The sequence below is a fragment of the Phocoena phocoena genome, chromosome 1, assembly GCF_963924675.1.
Source record: "Phocoena phocoena chromosome 1, mPhoPho1.1, whole genome shotgun sequence".
NCBI lineage: Eukaryota > Metazoa > Chordata > Mammalia > Artiodactyla > Phocoenidae > Phocoena > Phocoena phocoena.
Window position 1 is genome coordinate 62,747,431 of NC_089219.1, and position 18,597 is coordinate 62,766,027.

The window sequence follows — 18,597 nt, forward strand, 5'->3', positions numbered from 1 at the left end:
ACAAACAGAAACACAGGAAGCACAATATAACATGTAACAATTCCTTTAACTAGATAGTCCTGGCTGTAAATTACATCTATAATATTAAAGCAAGCGTGGGAAAGAGAGAAAGAAAAGACACTGACATTGAGCACCAACTATGTGCTGAATACTGAATACTGTGAATACATTCACATGCATTATTAGTAGGATTTAGAAAAGTATAGGAGTAGCTATAAGTATTTCTATTTTATAGACAAGAAAACTGAGTCTCATAAAACCCACATAACTTGCCTGTGACCACAGAACTAATAGCTGGTGAAGTAAAAAGTCAAATATAAGTTTTCTACACAACACTGTTTAAAGACACAGGTTGAACTAGAACATAAATTCAATAGACAAGACCTTATCTCTTATATCACTGTATCTCAAACTCATAGAAAGTGTCTAGCATATGACAGGCACTCAATAAACATGTTTGGCTTCCCTGGTGGCTCAGTGGTTAAGAATCTGCCTGCCAACACAGGGGACACGGGTTTGAGCCCTGGTCTGGGGAGATCCCACATGCTGCCGAGCAACTAAGCCCGTGCACCACAACTACTGAGCCCGTGTTCTAGAGCCCGTGAGCCACAGCTACTGAGCCCACATGCCATAACTACTGAACCCTGTGCTGCAACAAAAGCCACAGCAATAAGCCCGCGCACCACAACGAAGAGTAGTAGCCTCCACTCTAGAGAAAAGCCACAGCTAGAGAAAAGCCTGCGTGCAGCAACGAAGACCCAATGCAGCCAAAAATAAACAAAATTAAATAAATAAATAAATTGTAAAATAAATAAATAAATACATGTTGAAAAATTGGTGAATGAATGTCTGAAAGAATGTTTCTACAGAAAAAGAACTACACAATGAATGGGAAAAATATAAAACAAATTCCTGAAATACGAAAGGAAAATAAAAAATCAATTCAAGTATCTCAGAATTTAGTAAACATATTCTATACAAATACAAAGTTCTTGAAGAATTTGCAACAATAGAAGTGAGTGACTATTATATAAGACAATGGCTGTTACAGTCTTTTGCAAAGTCAAAATAGATAACAATATACTGTAATGTGAAATTGATAAAATAAACAAAATAAAATGGATAGGTGTAGGAATTCAGAGAGGGAAGAGTTAGAATTGGGTTACAGAGGGTTGAAAATGTTCTTGAATGATACGAGACAAAAACAGGACTTTATATTGGGAAAGCTTTGGGTAACCAAAGAACAAGTCGTCATGAAGTATACTCTCCTCTTGGGTGCACACATAAAATCTACTGAAAGTGGATATGTAACACATTTAAGAAAATTCTTAAATTACACAGGATCAGATAAAAACAAGTTTTCGTTCAATTATGCTCTAAAAATCTACATACTCCTACCAGCTATCAGAAAAAGGAAAACTGTCTAATTCTAATGTTTCATTTTATTGATTAACTGAAATTAAACATAAGACTCTTAACATATTACTGACATGTTTAATGAAATTGGAATAAAAGCATCTTTTATAGGTCCCTGAATTTTTTTGTTTTTGATCTTCCCATCTATTTTGGGAAATAACAGTGCTCAACACTGTAGGCTGCCTAACCCTTTTCAAAGTGGGGGTTTCTAATTCAACTTGATTCAGCTGTTCAGTTACATCAGAATTAGCATTCAAAAGATTAATTTGGGGACTTGGAATACAATAGCAAGTAATGGCTCCTTTCCTTTCTGTTAAGGACTACAGTATACAAAAAGCTCGAAGAAATATTATGGCTTAAAAAAAAAAAAAATGAGCAAGGGCTTTGGAGACTCATAGGCCTAGAATCAACCCCTGGTTATGCCATTAACAAGCTGTATTAAGGCTCAGAAAGATATTCATCTTCATCTTCTATGAGTTTGTTTCTCCACTTACAAAGGAGAAAAACTGTAGGTTGTTTCAAGGTTTTGAGGAAGTAACCAATGTATAATGCCTAACTATAAAGGGCATTCAAAAGCTGTTCATTTTCTTTTCTCGTATTATCAGTAGCTTGTAATCATTAGGGATAAAATCATTTTGAGATGAGAGAGTTTCTTTTTTTTCTAGAATATTTATAGTTTTAAGAATTCACTATTTTCCAACTAGTAAATACTTATGACTATGTGATATATTCTAAGTACTTACTCTCATTTAAAATAATTTCACATTTTTCATCAAATCCATGACATATCTTCTTGACTTTTTTAATCATTATCAACTTAGTAACTAAAATGCAGCTTGTGCTTAATAATGTTTAATAGTGTAGTAAGCAATAAATTTATCAATTATTTTGATCTTTTCTTAGGGAGAGATGCAAGATAATGAAGTCACGGAGCTTGGAATAAAAGTACCTAGATTGGAATTCCAGCTCAGCCACTACCTATTCCACTGGGGGCAAGTTACATTACTTTTTCAAGTTTGAACTTACTTGGCTATAAAACTGGAAAAGCAATACCTCATTGCATATTGTTGTGAAAGTATGTCATATATAGTCAGTACTTAATATGTGTTAGTTGAATCTGAATCATGATGTTGATGGCTCCATCATGATTATAAACTTAAATCATTCTGCTGTGCATTTGGCAAATGTTCAGTATTAGAGCAAGCATTCATATTTTCTGAGCTCCTACTGAATATATTGTCTGTAGATAAAAATAGCAATATAGACAGAAAGTTCTTGCCCATACAGACTACTTCTGAACTGCACTGCCTTCAGCATAACACATAGATGCCTTAAGAAACCATAAGGGCATCTCTAACCCTGAATAATTATTTGCTACCTTATCCAGAATATATAGCCTTTTTTTTTTTTTTTTTTTTGCCGTACGTGGGCCTGTCACTGTTGTGGCCTCTCCCATTGTGGAGCACAGGCTCCGGACGCACAGGCTCAACGGCTATGGCTCACGGGCCCAGCTGCTCCGCGGCATGTGGGATCTTCCGGGACCGGGGCACGAACCCATGTCCCCTGCATCAGCAGGCGGACTCTCAACCACTGCGCCACCAGGGAAGCCTTATATAGCCATTTTTTAAAATTTTAACCTTCTTATCGACAAGTCCAATGTTGTCACCAGTTATCACCTCTGCCATTCTAAACTCTGTCACAAATGTTAATCTAACTCCTCCACTGCCATCTCATTGGACTTTCTAATCCCTCTAATTTCTTCTCTTCTGTCTCTTTTCATTTTTTTCTTCTGTCTTTGATGTTTCATGTGAACATCCAATTACAATGATCTCTTACTTCTGGTAAGTGAATCAAATTACCATCAGTTTGTTGAGAATAAAATTTGAGGTTTCACTGCTACTGAGTTCTCTGGGTCTGCACCCTATTAGATAAAACCTCTTTTTGGTGTGTTTCTACTTCCAGATTTGGAGTCCTCTCACTTGCTTGTTGGGCTCAACAACAACAACAAATACAAGTATGCCCATTAAATAGAATCTTTAAAATATAAAATGTCAAAATTTAGCTAAACTACTCTATGCTATTCCTGCCTGGGCATCCACTTTGTGTGACCAAGTGGGCACCAAGTGGGCCAAAGGGACCTTGAACTGACACTAGCCCCTCCGGCCAGTGCATGTCCTAGATAAGGTGAGAAGACTAACAAGCAAATGTAAGCTCCCAAAATCACTTCCCCAGCGGCCCCTGTGAGCAACATTCTCCTCTGTCTACCACGTGTGCCTTCCCCTTGTGCATCCCTTAGATCCCTACTCTTTTTGGTTTGAATGGACCAGTCTGGCCTTAGCCAGGGAACCCAAAAGCACCCCATCCAGGAACCCTAATAAAGTCATGTGCCCCAGGTCCTGCCACTCTCTCTGCAGGCAACCTGCCTTGACCTCTCCGTGCAACCCCTGGAGGTATGCCGTGTACTTCCTCCAAGCCCTGTGAGAAATAAACTTCTCTATTTCAATTTTCCCTGCAGTCTTCTGTTGAACCAAGGTTCAGCTCACCATTTGATATTACAAGGTTTTATTTAAGTGTTATTTTAACAACATCACAACAAAAATATATGTTCAATGAATATTATACAGTGGGTTCACAAATGATTGGTAAAATGATTTACATGGGGAGAAATATACCAATATCAGTAAGTAATGAATTTCAGACTGAGACTAGCAGAAGAAAAGCAGATAAAATTATTAGCTAATATAAATGTAGTGCTTACTAAATGGCAGATAATATGTTAGCATTTTACATGCATTATCTCACATAATCCATGTCATTCTGCCAGGGAGGTACGAAGTGAAGAAGGTAAGGCATTCATTCAAGGTCACATAGCCAGTAAGTAGAGCAGTAGGTATTCACACTCTCTTCACTCCCATCCTAGACACCTCAAAGCATGACAGGTTTCAGTGCAACTAAACAATTACAACAGAAGATAAACTCTGTGCATAAGCAAAAGTAACTCTTTATACCTATTATTTCATATAAGTGATGTGTGAGCAAGAAAAATGTTCAGTGACATATGCTCAAGAAGACAGGGGAGCAGTTACACAAAGACATATATAATTTCTTTTTGTGAACATATTCCCCCAAATTCGCCCCCGATCCAACTACAGGCCAAGGTAAAATGCTACTATCTATCTTTTAAAATAAACACAAATGTACTAGTAACATGGAAGGAAGACATATACTTGAGTGTAAAATACTTTTTCAGAACTTCAGTGTGTACGATGTATATCACTTCCTCATGGGAAGGATGCAGGCTTAAGATTATTCCAATTATTTAATGAATTACATGAAATAAGATTCATTCCTTTCTATTATAATTATTCCATGTAGTACAATATGGGCTGAATTTTATGTATCCCAGTGATCCAAAGTTTTAGATTTTGATTAGAAGTCACTCATATATCGCAACATACTTTCTTCCCACCCTTTCTTCCTCTCTCCTTTTCTCCCTCTTTCCTTCAATTCCTTCATTCAACATTCAGATTTTTTTTAACAGCTTTATTGTAATATAATTGCTTTACAATGGTGTGTTAGTTTCTGCTTTATAACAAAATGAATCAGCTATACATATACATATATCCCCTAGGGGCAGGACAGGAATAAAAACAGATTTTGAGCACTAACAATGTGCCAGCAATATGTTAAGTAGTAGAGATACCATTTTCTATTTAGCTGATCAAGTACCAAGACATTAATTTGAAAATAGGTTATTTACAAATCAGATATATCTAAGTATGATCTTCTATAAGAAATATTATATCTATAACATTAGGGAAACTTTATGATCCCTTCGATTTATTCATGTAATATTCTGATACAAGAGTATGTGATGTTATTGGAGAGAATATACAAACAATACTCTCTGCCTTCTGATTATAACTCTTATGTTCATAATATCTCTTAAATCCTTTTAATATCTCTAAATTTACTTTAGTTGCATGAGAGTAAAGCGGTTTCCGAAGACAACAGAACACATTTTTTCCCATTGCCCTTTAAATCGTCCAAAATCTTTCGATACTTTATGGCAGTAGTTATAGTTTTAAATAAGCCCTATCTTATAGCTTCTGCATGGGCACTGGACCTGTGTCCAAACAACTTAGTGAAATTCAGTGAAGAGCAATTTATTTCTGGACCAAAAAGGGTTATAAACATCTTCCTTAAATTGAACAAATATCAGCTATCTGGAAAGTATAATGTATTGGCTTCTGTTCAAAAGAGCAACACTTAATGCTGGCAACACTGCCAAATTCCTCCTTTCCTATATTCCCCTTTTCCTAAAGAAAGTGATTAAAAGACCAAGTTCCATGCCAGCTGGGTGCTTAAGAGCATCAAAGGTCCTCTGTCAGGATTCAGAACTTGATATGGCTTAGAAACTACAATGCTAATAGATAACCTCCTCAACATTATAAATCAAAGCCACATGACCACATTAAAATTCTATCAGTTGGTATCAATACTCTGTGGTTTATAAAGTAATGTTGACCTACCTCTGAGAGACAGAATGATACAAAAGTTATGCTCTGGCTTGAGGAGTGTAACTACTTTTCACAATTGAGAGTTATTCATTCAAAGCAAATAGCCAATTCTCTCTACCTCTGTATCTTTATTGATTTTATTTAATTGAAGCCTTAGAAGAAAGGAAGAGGAGGCGCCATGAGTTGAGGTAGAAACAGAAAAAATGTCAGAAGGTTACAACAGATATTTTGCAATTTCGAACTGTTCCTGTTATCTGCTGATTATAATTGCAAAGAGCAAAAACCTACCTATATAATTTAAAATCTTAGATCTTCTTAAAACTATAAGTACATCTCAATAATCTTACAACTGTATCATTGCATTCCAAACATTTTCTGCTGAAACCCACAGTAAAATATATATATATATATATATATAAAATATATATATATATATATAATCTTGACACAGTACACACACACAAACACACAAAATAAAAGTTTAATTAAATGATACTTATCTTTATTATGTAAAATGCTTTCTACCCTATTTTAGTATATTTTATTTTTTTTAAATAGTTTTAGTATCCAGTACATTTTCTTCAAGACCCACTAGTAGATTGTGTCCTGAATTTAAAGACACTGAATGATTCCAATGTGTGTGTCTCAACCCACTAGGACTTCTGCAGGAATTACTTAAGGTAGAGACCACTGATAAATGGATTCGATAAAAAATACTTAATCACTATAAACACACAGATCTATCATAGTATTAAAGATATTACAATATGATTAAATTTGAAACAATTAATAAACCAAGGAACAAATACATTTAATCCTTCGCTTATCCTTCCAAAAAATTCATTAATTTAAAATATAGTGGATGTTGGCCTGATATATGCAAGGTTCAACGTTAAAGCCCTAGAAATAGATGAACAACAGTCACAGAGCTTACAAACCCTTGTGTTTTGACAACCAAAATTAATACAGTAAAAAACAGAAAGTACTTTAACAAAATGTCAAAAAACTTCTTACTACTATTAAATTTCTCCAACATCTTGTAAATCGTCGTATTTTTAGATACAGTGGACTAATTAAAATCCAATTTGATAATGATAATGCCCATGTAGAAAAATCCTAGATTTTACTCTCTAGTAGTTTGGGAAGTTTGTTTCCATCGGTGAACTTGAAACACATAAAATACCTGACAAAATAGCCTGTGGTCCAATTTAAAGTTTCCTCTAAAAAAGCCAAAAGGCAGGTAATATGATGTTCCAAGGAAAAACGGAGCAATACATTTTATTTTTTCGTATACACAGAAAATGTCCATGACAATCTATAATGGATCAGCAAAACTTTGAGAAGAATGAGTTAAGCATGACTTCCTTCCCAACTCAGGAATCCTCTCTTGAGCATTCTTTAGAGATGGTCATTGCATTAATTATGGTTTTAAATTACCATATTTCCTGCAAAAATGTGGGGAAAGTCACCAAAAGTAGGACTTTATGGTGACTGCTTGTTTATATTGGAGCCAGACACCTACAAAATATCTTTTAGAAAGAATTTTGAAGAATGTAAGGGGAAGGTCACCACATCATCTAATACTCAGTTAAGCGGGAGAGTAAAAACAAATACCGACTAATAAAGCTTCCCTTAGCTCTTCCATGTTAGTGATGTGATGTCTATAATGTCTTAGTGTATGACATTTTGAATAGGATATGGTAGAAAAGTGACCTGATTTCTAACAAAAAGTTTCAAATGGCTTGAGAGACTAATTTCTACAGTGGCTATGTGTACTGTTATGATCATATACTTCATAAGAAACTGGAAACTTTGATTTGCTCTTCAGGTATTAAGCTACATAAAAGAAAGGCCTTTAATTCCTATTGATTTCAATAGTCAACACTGTAGGAATTAGTTCAGCATTTTGACCACATATCCACAAACAGAGTTTAGCCCTGGTTCTCTTTTGCTCAATGGGGGGAAAAAAAAAAAAAAGGTATTATTGATTCTTGCCAATTTATATTCTTCAACTACTTTATTTTCCCATGCATAGCATCTTTATATTTTTCTTCTGAAATTAATTATTCAATCATATATTTAACTAAATATTTATACAATTGGTTTATTGTGCTCACCATAATCTGGGTGTGGACAATACCCCAAATATCCATTTTTCTTCTTCATAATATGCCTCAGTGTTGTTATAGTTCTATGCCTACCTCCTTAAACAACTATTATATCCAGTTCTAGGAAGCAACATTTATGTTACCATGAGCAAAACAGTAATTCAACCCAATATATTTAAAATCACTAAAACTATTACTTTTCACCATGTATCAATCAGGGTTCTACCAGCAAAATGTAAACCATTCTGAATATTTAAAACAGAGGAAATTTAATGCAGGGAATTGATTGCAAAGAGGATGGAAAAGTTGAAAAGAAGAACACATGATGATAAGACAGTCCAACAGTTAGAACAGCAGGAAGCCATTGCTACTTTTAGGATGGAAGAACAAATGGGTGAGGCAGTATACAGAAGCCCAAGAGCCGTTTATCCAGTGGGAGATGGAGACACTGCTGAACACTGCCCAAAGCAATGAAGGATGGGAGAAACACCTTGGCCTCTCACTCATCATATCCTCCCTTCTCCTAAAACTACCTTCCATTGGACAACCACAGCCTGAAGACAGCTGACATGGACAACTGGGAAATGCAGCCTGGGGATTAGCTTCATCATCTATCTCCAATAGCACAGCATAGGAGAAGGATGAAGGTTGGATCTGGTTAATCAGGCCTAGAACTGTCACATACAGGATGTGAACATTTCTCCAAACATTCCGAAAGTCAGGTATTTCAGAATTAACTTATCTCATGGAGCTATTTAATTGTAAATCCAATCTATTTAAAATAAGTAGTTCATTAACATATGCTTGTGCTCAAAGACATACAACCACATGGGCTTATCAGATCTTCTAAACTAAAAAAAATTGGACAAAAATAAATGTATCTAAAAAATTTAAAAATACTATGTTGTTCTTTAATATAATGAATGATTGTGTATTAATGTATCAAGTAATGTGTCATGCTAATAGAACAGCTCTGCAAATCACTACAGGTAACACTGTAGCATTTTATTCCATATTTTGGAGTGCATTTTTCCAAAATGACTCAGCATGACTATCTATTACCACTTCTCCTTTAAAGAAGGAAAAAAAACCTCAGAATTTTAAAAATATTTGTTCAATGACACTATTTAATAAGGATGTAGGTTTTTAAATAGTGCCTTAATGTTCTAAACTGAAAATGCCTATATAGTTGAACAGTACATTTGGAATATGTGATGCATCAATGTGTAGGGATGACTTAACAGATGAGTTTGAAGAGTCTCACTGAAGAGACTCTTCAATGATATTCCAAAAGTACAGTATAATCGACTCTATTGTTATTGGTAATTCTGCATTCTCATACATAAATCATTTACTTTCTTGTATCCAATAGCATACATTTTAAACCAAAACTAATTAACGTAATCAAAAGGCAAATGTATTGGACAAATAGGCTGAGAAGTAATAAATGCTTGTCATATCCATTTATAAATCTACTTGTAAAAGTTTTGTGACTTCCAATGGAAATATCTTCTGCATAAATGTGCTCTATACTGTATGCTTGAAGCAAAAGTCTTCTGTCTTATTACAATATCATTATTAGGATCTCATATAACTTCCATTCAAATCTATTGCATTAAAATGACAAAGTTGTGTTCAACTTTGCTAAAGAAGATATCACATTTAAGAAAAGAACCTTCCTTCCTTCCTTCGATTAAAGCATGACAAACAGAGAATAGGATATTTTGAATTCATATCAGGATGGCAGCTTAAAATATACAAAATTCATAGATGAGTTGAAGTAGAAACAGATGAAAGAACTAGCTTAAAAATGACATGTCTTTTTAAAAACTGGGATGATATAAATGAGGCTATTCCTTACATTATCTCCAAAGAATATTAAATGTTTTTGGACATGTTAACATAACTGTATTTGTTAATAAGGTAAGAATAAAGTGACTGATTCACATTAAAGTAGCTTCAAAACTACAAAAAAAAAAAGTCATCAGAAATTAATGTATTGAGCCAGATCAGAATTATGTTCCCCTTGATTTTCTAGGTCTAGAAACACTGGGTCCTGAAGCATGACCAATGTGGTTCTAGCATCTCCTGTTCTTTCCTATGTCACCTCATGAAGCATTAACTCAGATCTTCCATGTACTTTAAAATGCAATTTCAAGACTAGAGAAGAAGTTAATTTCTCCATACACAAATTAACAAGCTCTGTTAAGCATAAAATAGCAATAAGTATTAAATGTGGTAGCAATCTAATATCTAGTATCTCATAAGTTAATGAAAATATTAATTTGTATTGGTAGCAAATTACAATGTATTCTAGACATCCATGCATTCATTTAAAGTTTAGGTAAGGGAAGTACCAAAGTTATTGTATTGAATAGATGCATCATTAAATACTTTATCAAGAATGTCCAAATACCTCACGTGAATCCTTCAGAGATTTATCAGTGAATATCATTATTAGAAATAATGGACATTTTGACATTTAATATATTGCTTCACTAACCTTAAGAGGCAAAGTTAAAATGATAAGAATGTTGAAATAACTAAATGGAACTTCATTATAAGTCCTCTATTTAAGCCAAATAGAGAAGGTGATTTACAAAATGATAGATACAGTTTGTGGATCACAGAATGAATTCGCTTTTGTACGATAACACCACTTAAGGGAAGTTTTGCTTTTCTTGATTCTTTTCTCTAAAACAGACATTCTGGCATTTAGGAGATAACAACGTATGATTTGACCTTTAAACTTCTGTTTCATTAACGTAACCACAAGCAACAGAGTCACTGACTGACACGTTTGCACTTTCAGGCCTTTAGCACTTAGTTATTTGATAACTTTTATGCCACTATTTGCTTTTTATTAGAGATACTTTGAGGAATGTGTTACATTAAAAATAGAGTATACTGTGTAAAGCTTAATAAATGAATTCATGTAATTCAGTAAAGTGTTCTCTTGAGTACTAGCTTTCTGTACTTTGACGTGAGGGTGTGTATGTATTAGGGAAGATTTTGTTTTGTTTGTTTTGTTTTCTAATGAATTAGATAATTAGATCAAACACAATTCCAAGTATCCAAAGTGAAAACATAAACTATAACTCTGTGTCATTACTTTTGATGAAAAGTATGTCACCTGACTTACACTCAATTAGTCCTTAAGCTCTTCTGTACTGGTCTATGAAGAGAGCAAATACCAGTTGCAGATGAGTCAAGAAAAATAACTGACACAATTTAACACTTTTTTTAAGAGAAAGAGGATTTCTTATAAATATACACGTTAAAAGTGTTTAAAACCTGTGGGCAATGTAAAAAAGATAAAAAATAGGATACTCCCTAGAGAATTCTAGAATTATTGAAAGCAAATTACTCTGAGTAAAAAGTAATGCAGATTGGATTTGTTTCATATGACACAAAATAAAGATTCTGTTTATTTTAAAAAACATTGTAATTGGTTAGAAACATTATTCAGAAGAGACAGAGGTTGTATTCTCTTTTAAAAGTTTAAAAGTCAAAAGTTCCCTAAACTAAGATATGACAAAACTCAGGATTATGGCATATAAATGGATGAGGTACAGTGCACACAAGTAAATGAGGACTGCACCAAAACAACAAACCAGGAAGGATATTGGTGTCACTAGTTAGAGAAGCTTCACTATTGGAAGCAATGACTGAACTAAACATAGGTCTCCTAGAGGCAGAACATGGGTTCAGTTATTTTAATAGAAACAAAACACCTAAGATATACCATTAAAAGACAAGCAGTCTATCAAATCCTTTAGATTGAAAGTGTTAATGCTCATTACAAATAGACAATATGCTGCTACAAACATATAGATCGCAGCTCCAATGATAAGTGTTTGCAACCTCTAAAGATAGCACTTCATCCTTACTGTTGTTTAAACTTCCAAAACAAACTTAATATAAAGAACATAAACAAGAATTTAATTTATATCCTGTGTGTGACCAAAAGTTCATCTCTTTTACCAACAATGAAAGGTATTTTACTAAGTTATAACAAATCATTTGTTACTTTTGTATACATCCAGTGGCATTTTGCATTTACAGTAGAGATAGCATATATTATAAAAACACGTTATTAATGTATATTAGAAACTACAATAGTATTCCAGATGAATCTGGACTCATAAGCATGTTTTAGAAGGTGTAAATCATTTACCACACCCAGATCCCAGATCATTAAATTTAAAATATATTGCATGACTCAAATAAAACATAGCCCACTCGGTTTCACCTTAGACATGCCACATATACTGACTTTGTGCAATCTGCACTTACAAGCCAACTACCACCCAGTGGAGAGAAAGAAGATCTTTCAGGGAGATTTGAGATATATGTCAGGTGGAAGTGTCATGGGGTGAAGGGAGGGCAATGGGAAATGAAGGAATAAGGGCATTTAGCCTTGTTTAGATCTAAGCACCGCTGATTATCAATTTATATTTTCACAGGAGAAAAAATGTTTCTAGAAGCTTATCTGCAGTGTTGTTTAAAGATAAAATTAGTCTATGGATGTTCATTAATGACAAAACATTTTGATGCTCAAGCTTGGGGAAAAGAAGGGAAGAAGGGAGAGTGAGCAAAAGCAAAACTTAAAATGGGAAAAGAGAGGAAAAGGGAAAGATGAGGGGATAGAAAGAGGAAAGAGAGAGACTGTGTGTACACATGTGTGAGTGACAATGTGTGGAACAGTGAAGTAGCGTGTGCCTTTTAGACAGTAGAAGAGAATCTGAACGTGAAAGTGGTTGTTAGGGAGAGTATGGAAGTGCCAGCATGTGTGAGAATGTGAAACAGAGTATGTGAGGGAGTGTGGTTAAGAAAGAGAGATTTGTGAGGGTGAGAAAATGGTACTGGAAGGGGTTAGAGGGAACATACGTGTGTCTGACAGGGATGGGAACCGATATGAGGAAAGAGATGGGAAATGTGAGTCAAAAAGAGAGAGAGAGACAGAGGGAGACAGAGAGAGAGAGAGAGAGAGAGAGAGAGATCACAGAACGGGGATATTAATGAAGAAGAAAAATGGGGAATGGAGAAAGGTAAAGAGTGGAGAAAAGTGGGTTAAATAAGAGGTGAGAAATTAGAGTGGTGGAGATAAAAAAAAGAAAATATGAGGAGAAAAAAGGGAGGAAAAATAGAAAAGGAATGAAAAGAGGGAAAGGAAGAAGGGGGGAGATGGAAAAAAGAAAAGAAAACGAAGGGAGAAAAAGAAAAGGGAGAAAGCGGTAAGAGGAAAGAAAGAAAACTGAAAAGGGAGAAATTGAGCCTAAGTGTCCAAGTGAGAGGGAAAATACATAGGAGCAGGGAGCCAGCCATCAGTTTGAAAAAGTCGCTTAGGCTGCAGTAAAATAGAAACAACCTGGTAAACTTGTCAGACTCTCCAAGAGTACCCCATGACAATAAAACAGAGACCTTGTGAATTTAGTTTCCAAGTGGCACCTGCCCCTCTTAAACCTCACACTTCACTCATCCCCGGGCTACCTGTCGTTCCGGCAAAGTGCTTTAGCATCACCAGTCCGGCTTGCTACCTGCCCCGGGGTTAAGGGGCCATGGCTCCACGCAGAATCAGCAACTGAATTTCCTGAAATGTAGTCTTTTGATAGTGATCACCACCAGCATCATTACTTGGTTTAAAAAGAAGGCAAGAAAGGTGGAGAGACAGAAAGACAGACTGAGACAAGTACGAAAAAGCACGACGTTCTTCCTACCTAAGCACCGCCGTGTCCCCTTTTCTGACCATCATGTTGTCCACAGCAGCCCAGGGGAAGTCCACACTCTGTCCAGCCGGGAGGCAGGAGGGTAGCAGGCAGCACAGGCTGAGGAGCACCGCCGCCAGCCACTGGTTCGAGCAACAAGCACCCTGCACCAACAGCATCATGTCCATCCCTGCTAGGGCTGCTCACTCTCCAGCAGCTTTCAGCTCGCACTCCCCCACCCCCTGGTGCTGGCTAGTCTTCCCGGGAACCAGGCAGCGCGCCACAGGATTTTTTTTTCTTTCTATTTTTTTTTTTTTTTTTATTTGGTGGATGGGTGGGTTTCTTTTCTTTCTTCCCCCCCCACCCCCCTCTAGTTGTTGGGTGTTGTTTCTCTCTTTTTTGCCTCCCCTCCTCCTCGTCTTTGCTTTCCCTCCCTCCCTCCCCTCCCACCCCCTAGCACCACACTACACCTCCTCTCGGTAGCTTTTGGCCGAGTCCGGAGTATGGCTAATTCTCGGGCGGCTCGCGCACTATCTAGCGAGAAGGCGAGCGCGCCGGCGAGTGAGGGAGGAGGAGCGGCGGCGGCGGAGGCTGGACGAGCGGCGGCGGCAGCGGCGGCGGCTGTAATCGCGGCTGCACCCTCAGCAGAAGCAGCGCGGGGCGCAGCGGCGGCCGGCGGCCCCAGGCTCGCGCGCGTTGCCAAGCGGCCGTTTCCTTAGCAACCCCGCCCGGAGACTGGGGATGCAGCAGGGAGGGGGGAAACGAATTGGGGCGGGGGGCGGGGGGTGGCGGGAAGAAAAAAAAGAAAACGAAAAAAAAAAATTCAGGAAGAGGTATATCACAATTATGCAAACTGAAAGGAAAAAAGAGATGCATCGGAGACAGAACGCTTCCCTTCCTGTCATACGCACTAGAGTGATGCTTTGCTAGAAAAGTCTCCTTGTCGGGGCTGAGGTGAACAGAGCAGAGGGGCGCTTTGCTTTCCCTCTTCGGTGCGTTTTACCTCTTGAGGCACCGTAACTTTTAAGTCCTCCAAGTTGTGGTCGGCGCCATCATGACGCCAGGGACTGTGAGGTGGTGTTGTTTCTTTTCTTTCCAATGTCGCCGGGGCGGCCGCGCTACAGTTGACAAGCGGCCAACTAGTTCACTCTTTACCTCTTTTCGGATATAGGTAGGGACGGTGACGGGGGGGAGGGGCTGCTTTTTGAGGGGACAAGATGGGGGTGCTTGCAAGGCCTGGCGGTAGAGCAGCTGGCGCGTCTAATGGGTCAGTCGCTAAGGATTGGACGGTGGTCCCCCTACACCCCGCACCTCGTGCATGTTGACACTAAATTGTGTGTGTGTGTGTGTGAGAGGTATAGTCAAAGTGGAGAGCGCGTGGACGTGTGAGTGTGTAGTAAGCGCGCGCCCGTGTATGCGCGCGAGTCAAGCTCGCGGGGCCTGTACGCGCGCGGCACGCAGGCGCACAGGGAGGGGCAGGGAGGGTCGTGAAGGGATGGAGTCGGGAAGAGACTGCAATCAAGCGTTTTAATTGTGTGCAGCCAGGCAGTCTTGTTATGTAAGAGGCAGTTTAACCCGTTTGAGCCTAGCAGGCGGAATGATCAGCGCGTTCGAATCTAGGCAGGGCAAAGTTACCGGGTTTAACGAGTCACAGGTTTATATTTTTTAACAGCCTCCAAACCCGTTTGGATAGGCTTCCTACTCCGCGGCGCAGAGCGGCTACCCTCTCTTCTTACGCCGCCGCATCCACGTAGCAGCTCGCCCCTACGCTGCGAGCCGCTGTCCTGGCCCAAGGCAGAGTGAGGTGCTGGGCATGGGGCCGCCGCCTACCCTTTTTTACTTCTTCCCTTCTTGAACTCCTTTCCAGATTCAGGATCCTTTAGCTATTCCAGTCCATTCGCAGATCAATGCGAGAACCGAGGCTAGAGTCGATAGCAGTTACGCCGATCAATCTTGCTCAGTGAGGAGTTTGGGAAGCAGAGTGGGGAGGTGAAGGAGAGAAACAAGTAATTAAAAAATATGCTCACCCCTCCCCTTCCTCCAACCCTATCCCCCTTAAGCAGTCTTGGAAGATTTTCTTCGGCTGATCCCAGTCCTTCATCCCTTGGAGGAAATAAATACAGCAAAACCTCGCACATCCCTAACTCGTTTTCCATAATGCTAGCAGGGTCCTTTGGCATAGCGCAGAAGCAATAATCTCTGCAGGGGTCAGCCCCCGGCTGCCTCCCCAGACTGAGCTCTTTACGAGGCAGGCAGGGAGTCGTTTTGCTTGGCGGTAGCGGTGCTCAGAGTGATTTTTATCGCAGTGCATGAGGATATATGGGGAAAGGGAAAGGTTCCCATCACCTGTGACCACCCAGACTGACTGATCGAAGAGCCCCTAACCAGCATCACCTCTCTGCTGAAGTGACAAGTGACACTCCAAGGCCCGAGCCGTTTGCAGCAGGAGTTGCTGATGTTACTAGTATTCAAACTTAACTCTCAAATCCGGCTCGGAAATTGAGAGTGCAACAGTATTCAACCGCGTTTTGAAACATCAATAAAATGTTAGTCATTTGCGGATGAATGGAAACATTTTCTTTACCGTCTGGTATGCTAGGGAAATAATTGTCAAATGACAGACTCTTGCTAACGCTGAAGCCAGATACCTAGGTAACACTGTTGTCTTGTTAACTGCGTTTTTCTCTCTTGCGTGGTACACTAATGGATAAAGCTTAAAATTATCTAGGGCAAACGGGGGATTAGAAGAATCGACATGTCGTATACATAGGCCAAACTCAGCAGTATTATTTAGTATTTTCACTAGAAATTATCTAGATTCCATTGAAGAGAAGCAGAAGGCACAGCTTCCAGCATTGTGACTCAGTTTAGTGCTGTTTTATGCAGGGATGGGGTGGCAGCATTTTCTAGTACAAGCTGTGAAAAGCATCCTTTTGTAACCGCTGTTTCTCAGAGATCTGACATCTTCAGTGAGGAGGGGGGGAAGGAGGGGGGAATCTGTGACCAGGGATGGAGCTACGCAGCAGTTTTAATATGTACAACAACCCTTCAGGCTTGTGAAAGGAAACTGGGACCACTTCTCTTTAAAGGCAAAGAGTTTATTTTCTTTATTTCTAGTTTTTATCTCAACTTCCATTCACTGATCACAAAACACTTAAATCTCACAAAACCCATCCAGAGGAAGCAATAATTGAACCTAGTTTATAGATGCATGGACAATTGGAAAGCTTATTTACATGTGCATCACTATTATTTAAAGTGAGTGCAAGAATGCTGAGTGGGGTAGCCTTATTACTGCATGTACTTTCACTGTCCTTCTGACTGGGAAGGGAAATTATTTTCAAAGCTTTTATTACTTTCTTTTCTCCTCAACCTTTCTATGGGCATATATCTGAGAGGATTTTACAGGGTTTCTAGTATTTGCTTTTGAGGTCCTAGATTTCTTTCAAGCAGAGACTTAAATCCTATAAGTCTTGGCTCCTGAGAGAAAACCAGAACAAAAACAAAGAACAATGAAATGAAAGAAAGAACACCTCCCAGCTCAGATAGCACATTGTTCCTTAGTAGAATTTTTGTTTGGTTGTTTTTTAATAAGTATTGAGAATAGGTAGCAGCATTGTTGGAACTTTTTAGATAATGAGGGTTGGAGTGGGTATAGTACGATAATCCCTTGGTCAGAGTTTTTAGGAATTGACATTGGAATGAATTACTACTACTACTACTTCCTCTTGAATCATGTGCTCTTACTTTGTCTTCAGAGCTCAACTTCAAATATTTGAAGAAATGTGGTGACGAATATTGAAGGAGAAAGGTGGAGCCTGACTTTAATAATTGATTATGCCTTTAACTAGACTGGTTTACATCCCCTGTTTTTCATGTCCTCTGACCTCAGGGGGCTTGGAAGGGTAATGTTGTAAGGAAGATTCTTATGCTTCTTTTGTGTAATAAACTTGATTTTTAATCGACAGTGTAAATGAGATTATTTTGGAAAAAAATTGAATATAAATTCAGGTTTATTTTCTGATAGCAAGTAAACCCAGATACATCTTTCATTCTATTACTGTGTAGGCATGAGAAATTTTAGGCAAGACAGGTCCCAGGACCTAATTAGATCTAATGAGAGTACTTTGTAATCCCTGAAAGAGTCCGTCAGGAAGCCCTTTTAAACAGGACATATGAATAATAGCTCTTAAACTTGGGCCATAATTGAGTCTCTATTTGAATTAAACTAGTTTAAGCTTGGAGAACCTTGCCAACTTAAACTGGCCTATAGTGGTGATTTGCAGGTCGTTATGAGAACTACAAAGCTTGGGATATTTGTTGGGGGGGGAGAATATTTCTTTATAGAAAGGTTTCTCAACCTAGGCACTTTTTATGGAATTATAGTTGATTTACATTATTGTATTAAATATCAGGTATGCAACAAAGTGATTCAGATATATATAATATATATATATTATTATTCAGATATATATTATTCAGATATATATAATATATATATATATATATAATATATATATATATTCCACAGGCAGAGTGTGGGCCATCTCAGAAGTCAGGAGGCCCCAGGGTATGGGGTGGTTGGTTTTTATGGGCTGGGTAATTTCTTTTTTTTTTTAACTTCCTAAATTTTATTTATTTATTTATTTATTATACAGCAGGTTCTTATTAGTTGTCTGTTTTATACATATTAGTGTATACATGTCAATCCTAATCTCCCATTTCATCCCACCACCACCACCCCACACACACACTTTCCTCCCTTGGTGTCCATACATTTGTTCTCTACATCTGTGTCTCTATTTCTGCCTTGCAAACCGGTTCACATGTACCATTTTTCTAGAT

At 37.9% G+C, this 18,597-nt stretch overlaps 1 protein-coding gene across 1 annotated transcript in view; it reads right to left on the reverse strand.

Annotated features, from left to right (window-relative positions):
• The window catches only part of NEGR1 (neuronal growth regulator 1), a 922,148-nt gene extending 908,147 nt beyond the window's left edge, over window positions 1–14,001 (reverse strand). The window contains exon 1 of the mRNA XM_065879003.1: window positions 13,765–14,001. Coding sequence (XP_065735075.1) covers window positions 13,765–13,940 — 176 coding nt within the window. The 5' untranslated portion in view covers window positions 13,941–14,001. The remainder of the gene's footprint in view (window positions 1–13,764) is intronic.
• Window positions 14,002–18,597: the final 4,596 nt, after the last annotated feature.